The 9,599-nt window shown below is 33.8% G+C and overlaps 1 protein-coding gene across 1 annotated transcript; it reads right to left on the bottom strand.

Moving 5' to 3' along the window:
* Window positions 1-3,398: 3,398 nt before the first annotated feature.
* Window positions 3,399-7,823, bottom strand: GUS3 (glucuronidase 3). Its single transcript, XM_086419128.1, has 9 exons — window positions 7,436-7,823; window positions 6,058-6,094; window positions 5,768-5,951; window positions 5,374-5,522; window positions 4,631-4,861; window positions 4,351-4,540; window positions 4,141-4,266; window positions 3,953-4,052; window positions 3,399-3,865 (listed from the first exon to the last, which is right to left on the bottom strand). The coding sequence occupies exons 1-9, from the start codon at window positions 7,679-7,681 to the stop codon at window positions 3,488-3,490; spliced, it is 1,641 nt and encodes a 546-aa protein (XP_086275254.1). The 5' UTR covers window positions 7,682-7,823; the 3' UTR covers window positions 3,399-3,487.
* Window positions 7,824-9,599: the final 1,776 nt, after the last annotated feature.

Raw genomic sequence — 9,599 nt, 5'->3', positions numbered from 1 at the left:
GGTGAGGAGATCATCCTCACCAAAAATCAGCCCATTCCAAAACTTCTAGCTCCCATGTTTACAAGTTGAAAAATCGTGGACCATTCATTTTTTATAAACCATTTGTGATGGGGTTAGAAGTTTTGAAATGGGCTGATTTTTGGTGAGGAATCTCACCAAAAATCAGCCCATTCCAAAACTTCTAACCTATGTAGGACAAAACATGTTAGGCAAAATGTTGGGTGCTGAACATTTCCCATATTTGAATTCCTAATGTGAGTATTTCTATGAAATGTAGAGTGCTGTGGTGTTGGACTGCTAAGGTGGTAATCCATTTGAACAAAACTACCTCTAGTAAAGCCTAAAATCTTACTATGTTAGTAAGGAAAGTGTTTTTCTTAAATAAATAGGAACTAATTTCTAACAGAACTCATGATTGAGCTGACTCTCTCAAGTTGAGATGATTTGCAAAAAGTTTTACTGGGTATTTTAGTAATTTGACTGGTTTTTTTTTCTTTGTTTTTAGCAATTACTAGCCTCTTTAGATGTATAAAAAAGTGCTGATAATGTGACTTAGGCATGTTCCAACTAAATTGACTTACCTGACTTGACAGATTCGGGACCAGTAGATGTGCTTCATATAAAATAAAAAGCTTTCGATTTTGTATCCAATGAGAGAAGATCTACAATTTTCAAGCCTATCACATCAGGTAAGTTGATTTAGTATGCCCCGTGCTTAAGTTACATTATTACAATTCATAGAATTTTTTTATTTTAAATAATTATCAAAATTTTAAAAAATATTAAAAATATTACATGTGTTTAACATAATTATCACATAAAATTAATAAAATATTATCAAATTGCCAATATTACATAATAATTTTATTAATATTTTAAAAATATCAAAAAAATTTATAATTATTTAAATTTATGATAAAGAAAAAGGCAAACCACTTTATCATGATATACTAGGAAGCACTATGCCACTTGTTTCTGACTTTTGAACTAAATTACAAAATGAAAAAGGAAAAAAGAAATCATATCCAAGATATGTTAAAGTTACATAACACGGACCTAAGTTATGATTATGTTTCATTGTTTTAATAAGATAATTTTTTTTTGTCAAATTGGTCGGAGTGTCTGACAGCTTTTAGAGTCCCAATTTGTTTGGACCAAATTACATTCGAGAGTTGGTATTGCCACACCAACTGTGTGCAATTCTTTGCTTATTTACATAAGAAATGATGTGGCATTAGTAAAAGACAGGTGTGGCAATAGCAGATATCTTTATATTATTGCATAATACATAATAATTTAAAATTTTGTGATTTTTACCTAATTATTAGTTTTATATATATTAAAATAAATTTGAATATCGTTAGTATGGTTTGATTGTTTGATCTTCCCTTAAAAAGAGAAATTTAAAATTTTTATATAAATATTTTAAAAAGCTGGGCCAACAATCGAATCTGAAAGTTTTCCCAATTGATTGGACAAGGATTTGAGTTGGTCAGATTGACTTGAATTAATTTTTTTGTTTCAATTTAATGTTGGATTAACATTAAAATGTACATCGTGGGAACATTTTTGATGTAAATGCGTGTCACTGAAATCTAAATGAAAGCATTTATGATTCTGACACACATTCATGTCCCCCCGTTTACATTTCAATATTTCTCTGTATGACTCATTTATGTTATATGATTTCTTCCTACTTGAATATTTTTTATGATTCATCGGCTATTAATTCAATCACAAAATGCGTTCACTCCATTTGATCATAACTTTTACTACGTACCATCATACTTTTCATATATGAGATTGAGAATGGTCCTTTAGAGAAGAGATAGGAGATTTGGGTATTTTGGATTTTGATTTTAGATTTTGTTGGGAAAGAGACTAAAGAAAACTTCTATATCCTGATATGACAAACAGGTTCCTCATAACCCCCACAGTTTTCTTGATTTGGGTTTTAGATGTTGATTTTGGATTTTATTGGAGAGTAGAGATGAAAGAGAGTCCATGATGAATCTGCAAAGATATATATTCTAGATCTAACTTCCTGTCCGACGAAAAAAAATCGTCTGTTCGGATGATTGAACCATTGGTTCATACAAATTGTGGGTTCATGATCATTTATCGGTTCTCAATGAATCAGATTAACTTTGTCTAAAATTTTGGTTAGACCCGATCCCAGGGGTGGAGCCAGGATTTTGTCTTCGTAGAGGCATTGTTGATATAAAAATTCTAAATTATTCAAAATAAGTAGCTCCTTCAAAGTTTAAAAAAAAAAAAAAAAAAATTGAAGGGGGGCAAAGTCTTTAGAAATTTTAATATATGAATGGCTCCTTCAAAGATTAAAAATTCTGTAAGGGCAAAGCCTTTAAAGATCCTTAAAAAAAAAATTTTAATTTTTAAGTAGTTCCTTTAAAGTTTAAGAAATTCTTGTGGGGTCAATTGCCCGCATTGCCCCCACTGTAAATCTGGCCTTGCCCGGCCGGGTCTGACCATCAATCTAGTCTAGTTTTTGAAACTGTTTCGTACATTATAATGAATTATAAAATGGAGGTTCATTCGTGGTTGAACCACAAATTTGGGTACAAAAATGGGTTGAGGCTGATTGAACCATAGGTTTGGACCAGTTTTTGAAACCTTGCATCTAGACATTGGGATCTTCTAACAGTTTTGGGTAAGGATGCTTTTCAGTGGCTAATCGTGCTAGAATGACCTCAGCGGAAGACACACCGGGGACACCTTGACGTAGTGACGCGCATGTCCATAGATGTGTTTTACTAGTATCTTAGAGAAAATGCATCTATGGGCATGCTCGCCCCACCACATCAAGATGTCCCCAAGTGCTCCCCCCTTCACTCCAGCTGGCAGTTACAAAGTTCCTCTCTCTTCTACTTGTGGAAATCAGATAACAATTAGGTAGTAGATGATGAAGACACTAAACCAAAAGCCATGGTTGTTCATGTGAGGCATGTGAAGGGGTGGCTGAACTACCCATGTGGGTCCCACCATGAGGACCATACCAAACTAGATATTTACTGATTGGACGATCTCAGCCAAGGTTTAAAATATCGTATTTCGATAAAAGACCCATATAATCCGATATATTCTCGAAACAATCAATGTTTTGTATTCGTCTCAACCGCAAATGTTCCTGGAAATTCTTGCTCTCATTGAACCATTTGTATTTATATGCATCAGGATCCCGATTCATGGATCTCTGCGTTCAAGAAATAAGAGGATGTTTCTTCTAATTCTTTTTCAAATTCAATAAATGTTAGTTGATCGTGTATTATATTGGTATTGTATCAATAGATGCATTTTGGTATTTTGAACCATGACCATTCAATCCATAAACACCCATTAAATCGTGATTTGATGAACCACACAATTATACAAAATGATGATATCCTTGTTGAAAAATATACTCTTTCTTTCTTTTCTTATTTGATCAAAATAATCAAAGAGAATAAATTCTACATTTTTGTCCCTCCTACCTGCAAGCAAGGGCATCAATTGTAGGAATGTGAGCGAATACAATCGAATAAGGAGCAACACTTATCGGCTCCGATGAGTCTACATTTATTGGGTCCAAAGAAGGAATATCTCCAGATGAATTTACAGCCAAGATATTCCCATTTAGCAGCATAACTTGGCTGTGCAAGTCCCCATCCTTAGCTGTTAGGTGATATTCTTCCCTTGTAAACACGGGTTTCTTTGACTCTGGAGGCATCCGAGCAAACCTTGTTCTTGGAGATGCATGTCGATACTTTGAAGTCCAAGTCCTATTTGAGGAAGTTGTTTCAGTCGTAATATGGACTTGAACTGTGGTGTTACCATCCAAGTTGATCAAGAGAATTGTGATCCCTTGCTGTGAGATTACAAATAGAATTTATAAAAAAACACGAATTACAAAAAAGAAAAATTGTGGGTCCATCCAAGTGTGAGTCTAACTTACAGATTGTTTTGCACAATGCGAGTAAGCTCGTAATTTGTTTGTCCCTGAGAAGTTTGTCCACAGGACTTGTGTTCCCATTAATCGGCTCCAAAGAAGAGCACTGCAAAGAAAGAACACAAAACATCTGACATATAGTTATTTTTATATTGGAGCTATTATAATAGATGTCTCATTAGTTGAACAATAACCTGTAATAATCGGGATTTGGTACATAGGTTGTAGTGTTGAGAAGACCATAATTTCCTCCAATCAATGTTTGTCGGCAATATGTTTTAGTATCATAAGTTGATGCCAAACCAAGCTGATCTAAGTACCTAAATGGCCAGTCAGAAGCAAGATCAGTCCTGAAGGAAATATCTAAGAAATTGGAAAGTTTTAGTCTATCAAAGCTTGCTCACCAGAAACTAAACACAAATGCATTGGTGACAAGATTATGACCACTATTATAGGCTCCTCCAGCTTCGCCGACCCATGCAGTAGCCGAAGTTGCAGTACCCTTAAGAATGTTCTTGAGGCTACGAAATGTGTCCGCCACACCATTGGGATAGTTTGGATCGAGAATCTTCTCGATCAGATGTGTATCAACACCTATTTAAAGTATCAAAGAAGTGTTTCAAAATCATCTAATGTATGATACTTGATTCAACTAATGAAATGTCTTTTGTTGAAGCAAAATACCTGGACCGAGATTATATATATGGTGGGTAACTACATCAACTGAATTCCGTGTCTTTTGTACGAATTCTTTGTACCAATTTGCATCAAAGAACCCACCCGGAGCAATTGTTAGTGGCATAACTTTAAAACCTTTGTAGATGTCTTGTACCACGGAATGGAGTTCAATCACATCAGTGGCGTACTGCGCTGCTGTGACCCTTGTTCCAACTCCACTCCCACTTAACTCGTTTCCTGAGAAACAAAACGGACTTTTTAAAAGAAACAAAACCATACCCAATCTAGTATGAAAGTAGGAGATGGAGAGACTCCCTATAACATACCAAACCCATGTCTTATGTTAATATAGAAGTAAGAATTGATTTTTACACTTGGCACATGTTGGAAAGGGGTGATTCACATGTCCACGGGAATAGTCGGATAAAGTCTGGATACCCATGTATCAAAAAAAAAAAAGATTTTTCTCACATGACTAGTTTTTAACGATCCCTTGATTAAAAAAAATGATATAAACTGTGAACCATCTCTACATTTCACAATTTTAGAGTTTGATTGAATAATAACAGCTGAGATTAATGGTGAGAGGGAGACGTGGTTTCAAGGATTGAGTGGCACATTGGGTAGAAGCTTCAAGGCCAGATAAACCAAGATTGTTTGGTTTTTTTATTATCTTTGTTTTAGAGACTTTTTTTTGAGTTTTTTCCACAGCTTCTTGTGGCAAGATTGTAAATAAGACAAATTCATACCAAGCTCCCAACCATAAATAGTATAGCCTTTGTTGACGGTGTAACGTATAAGAGATGCAGCATTGCTGGAGTTCCAACGCCCTACTGCCAAACCCCCAGATGTAAGATTTCTACCGTTGAGAGCATTCAACCCAAAAACAACGACAGCCCTGAACAATAAACAAAAAAAATTAGATAAATGTTCAATGAAATAGTTCAACTTGTAGAAAGCAAACTTTAAAGCAAGGATCACTTGAGCCATGCAATCCAATGAAACCATGAGGCTGAGGGCTCATTCCAAGCTTACCCACAAAAAAAAGTTATGGAAAATAGGAAAAAGAAAATGTGAACATACATCAATCTCCTAGCTAAAAAAAATTATGTTCGCAAAATTGAATTAAAAAAATCTAGTTACCCAGATTTTTTGAAGAAATTGTTTAGTTCATCCCATCTATACATGGGTAAGCACCCTTGAGAGTAGCCAAAAAGCTCGGAGCTGTTTTTAATTAGTTGGTGACAAGGTTGCTGAGGGTCACCCACGTCATATATGATCTTATCTTGCAAAGTACCCCCCAATCTAAGCTTCAATGCTGAAAAAGCTGTAGAATAATTGAAAATAAGAGTAATATATTGTCTTAAATTTTCATAAACAATGATCAATCTAATAAAAGACTAATATCTAGAATTAGCTAACGAAACCCATACCTTTGACAGCATTTAGCAAAATATTGTTGTTAAGATCCTACGGAAAGTGAATTAGAAAGATAGAAACGTTAGAATCCTGTAAAAACCGATTCTTCATAATCACCTTAAACAATTAAATTCAGAAGTCATATTGCTCGAAACACATGTCTAACCATTAAACAGAATTAGAAAATTACAAAGGATAGAAGAATAGAAGTTTCCAAAAAAGTTCCACTCCTGAGATCTTTTGAATTGCCCTAATTCCAACTACATAATTCTTGGAAAAAAACATCGAATGAAGAACCCCACTTAAAGCTCTTGACCATTTAAAATAAACCAATTACAAAGGAATAAGAAGATAATCCAAGATAGAATCAAACCTAAACCATCCACATTGATTCTAAGAATGCATTTCAAATTTTCTCACCACTTATGTTATTTTCATCAATCAAATTCATCAAACAGCATGTCCAAAACACTAAAAAAACAGAGAGATCAACACTTCACAGACAGTGGAGCTAGAATACCAAATATCAAGATCAAAACAAGTTCTTCTGAACCTTTTCCAAGTTTGAGATATCCAGATTTGTAGTTCCACACAGGGTAACCATCCAAAATACATAAAACAACTACTATTGAAATCAGTTTCAAATTTCAAGATCCTTCCATTAAAAGAACAAAGGATTAGAAAATTAACCAAAACCAGTGATACATAAATGACCCACATCCCAAAATCGTCATCTGAATCATATTTAACTCTTAAGAAAAAGAGTTTAATGTCAAAAAAAACATGCCCACAAAGAAAAAAACAGAAGAAAAGAAATTTGTTTCTATAAACCCATATCAAAATTTATCAACTTATACCCTCTTCATCAATTAAATCACATTGGAAGGAAAATTAAATACACTTGACCACAATAAACAGAGAATAACATTAAAAATTACCAGAAATATACCATCTTCCTCGATCAAATCACATTGGAAGGAAAATTAAACATTTGACTACAATAAACAGATAATGACATTAAAAATACAAGAACCCATATCAAATAAATTCTTCTAAGCTATACTTCAACTCTTAAAAGACAAGAGTTTAATCTCACAAAACATTACCAAAGAAAAAAAAACCAAAAAAAAAAGAAAAAGAGAAAAAAGAAAAACATAAAAGAGAAGAAATTCGTTTCTATAACCCCATAGCAAATTTTATCAACTTATATCATCTTCATCGATCAAATCACATGGAAGGAAAATTAGACAACACTGGCCACATTAAACAGAGTGTGCCATTAAAAAATACCAGAAACCCACATCAAATTAAGTTCTTCAAAGATACTTCCAACCTGCAAAGATCCAAATCTCTCTCTCTTTCCATACATGTAAAAATGATCTAAAAACATACCATATTGAGCAGAGAAGCACGACCCCAACTACAAGTCCCATAGTCACATTTCTCAGGAGGCCACCAATCCAAAGTGGCACAAATGAAATCATCATCTATACTTGCTATGGAAACCCTTCCATCAATAAAAACAGTTCCTTCTACACTCGCAGCTTCTCCTACATTCTGAGAAACCACAGAAATGGAGCTGAAACTGAAGATATACACCCAAAAAAACAAACCCAAAAGTTGAAAAAGAGAACCCATCTATAGTGTTTAACAAATGTAGAAAGAACTTAGTCTCTCTAAGGAGCTGAGGAAGCCATGAAAATCCAAAAGTTTGGTTAAATACAGAGCTGCCCATTGGAGGTGAAGAAGACATTAAATAAGTGGAATAAACAAAGCCAGAGGTGGGAGTTAAGGGTAAGATTTTATTGTGTCATAGGTTTTATTTCAGTTATTAAATGTCTTTAAGAGATCTTATCTGTAATCAAACAGAATGCTTTCCTCGGTAAAATGATTTCTGTAGAAAATCACTCACGGGGCCATCTTGTTGGCTTGAAGGGTATTTACTTTAGGAAAGGTTTTACGACACAGAAAATTGATTTTCTAAAGGGAGGTAAAAAAAAATTCTGGGGTGACGGACAAATCTTATTAGAAATACAATATTTTCCCCCAAGAAAGAAACTGAACGTGGTAGACAGACCTTCTGTGAGAAAAAATATTTTCTTTTTAATAATCAAACACACCCTTAGATTAATAATATATTGCATGGTTACTTGATAGGACCCCTTGCTTTGCATTAATTAAAAAAGTTATATTATTTGTCATTAAGTTAAACCTCTCTCTTTCTCTCTTGTCTCACTCTGAAAATGAGTTGGATGCGAAAAATTAGTAAGAATAATGATTTTTTGACGTCCCTTCTGACATACGCTCCCTAACATGGCATGTGTTAGAACCATAGATTTTTTTCGGGATACACAACTGCACATATTTATGAGGATGTGCAATTGTGTATCTCGAGAGAAAAAATTATGATTTTAGCCCATGCCACATCAAGAAGCGTATGTTAGTGGGGGCGTCAGAAAATCATGACTCAATTAGCAAACTTCTGAGAAGTAGACACAACCTCTTCGATATTTTCACAAACATTGATGTGATTATATTTTTAGTAACAAAAGTCATGATTAAGTCTAGATAAAATTGTGTGAAGGAAGATGATTTATTTAGTCGACTCCAAATCTTTGAGATAAATTTTAATAATGATGATGATAATAAGATATGAATGTTGAGTATAGTTTCAACGTTATCTTAATGATATGAACATATCCTTAAGTTTTAATAACAGAAGGAATAATTTAAGAGAGTTGCTATTGCTGCACAAACTTTGGCTAGTGCCACCCCAAGATTTGTAAAATTCTTATGTGTTTTATGTATGAATTGGGGTGACGTTAGCAAAAGTTGGTGTAGCAATAGAATCTTGCAATTTAATCTAGAAAAATTGTGTGATCATGATTCAATTTTTTCACCTCCAAATCTTTGAGATAAATTTTAATGATGGTGAGGTAAGATGATAATGTTTAGTGTAGTTTCAATATTACCTTAGTGTGATAGTGCCTCGTATTTAAAACTCTAAAACCTACTCACGACCCGCCGAGGAATAAATCTAAACCGTTGGTTTTAGGTTTTGATTGGAGAGTTGGAATAACCTGATTGGTATGATTTTTAAGCTGTCTATCCACAGTGGTGGGTCATGGTGGCTGCTGAGTACATAATAACTTAACAACAGTTTTGAGATTTTAAGCATTCTCTCTATTTAATCTTTCTCCCTATTAAAGCAAATATACCAAAAGTATAAGCCATAAAAGTTTGGGGTCCTTTTCTTTTTGTAAGGTAAAGTTGATTATAACTTAACAACAAGTGGTTGGTATATCTGGTGGCCCATGTTACTTGGTAACCACTCTTCTCTTCCTTCAGGAAAAAGATTTAATGGTTTACACTATTACTCAACTAGATAGTAACTATAATCTATTAAAAGCATGGTTTTAAAACTTGGTTTTGCTTCTCGTCTCATCCATACCAGATATTGAGTCGTCTCGAACAACTTAAAAATGATAGAATAACATATATTCATATTCGTAAAAAAGAAATAATTATGTATATATATTCATATGATTTTTCGATA

This window comes from Akebia trifoliata, chromosome 12 (genome assembly GCF_017979445.1).
Source record: "Akebia trifoliata isolate Shusen 1 chromosome 12, ASM1797944v1, whole genome shotgun sequence".
NCBI lineage: Eukaryota > Viridiplantae > Streptophyta > Magnoliopsida > Ranunculales > Lardizabalaceae > Akebia > Akebia trifoliata.
The sequence above is the reverse complement of the archived record's forward strand: the minus strand, read 5'-3'. Positions and strand labels throughout refer to the sequence as shown.

What these genes read in the sequence shown, in the direction of transcription:
- GUS3 (XM_086419128.1), bottom strand. Translation starts at nt 7,681, where the DNA reads ATGGGTTCTCTTTTTCAACTTTTGGGTTTGTTTTTTTGGGTGTATATC. An exon ending in TTTGCTAAATGCTGTCAAAG is followed by an intron (nt 5,952 to 6,057) that starts GTATGGGTTTCG and finishes ATTATTCTACAG; the next exon opens with CTTTTTCAGCATTGAAGCTT. An exon ending in TATATATAATCTCGGTCCAG is followed by an intron (nt 4,541 to 4,630) that starts GTATTTTGCTTC and finishes TACTTTAAATAG; the next exon opens with GTGTTGATACACATCTGATC.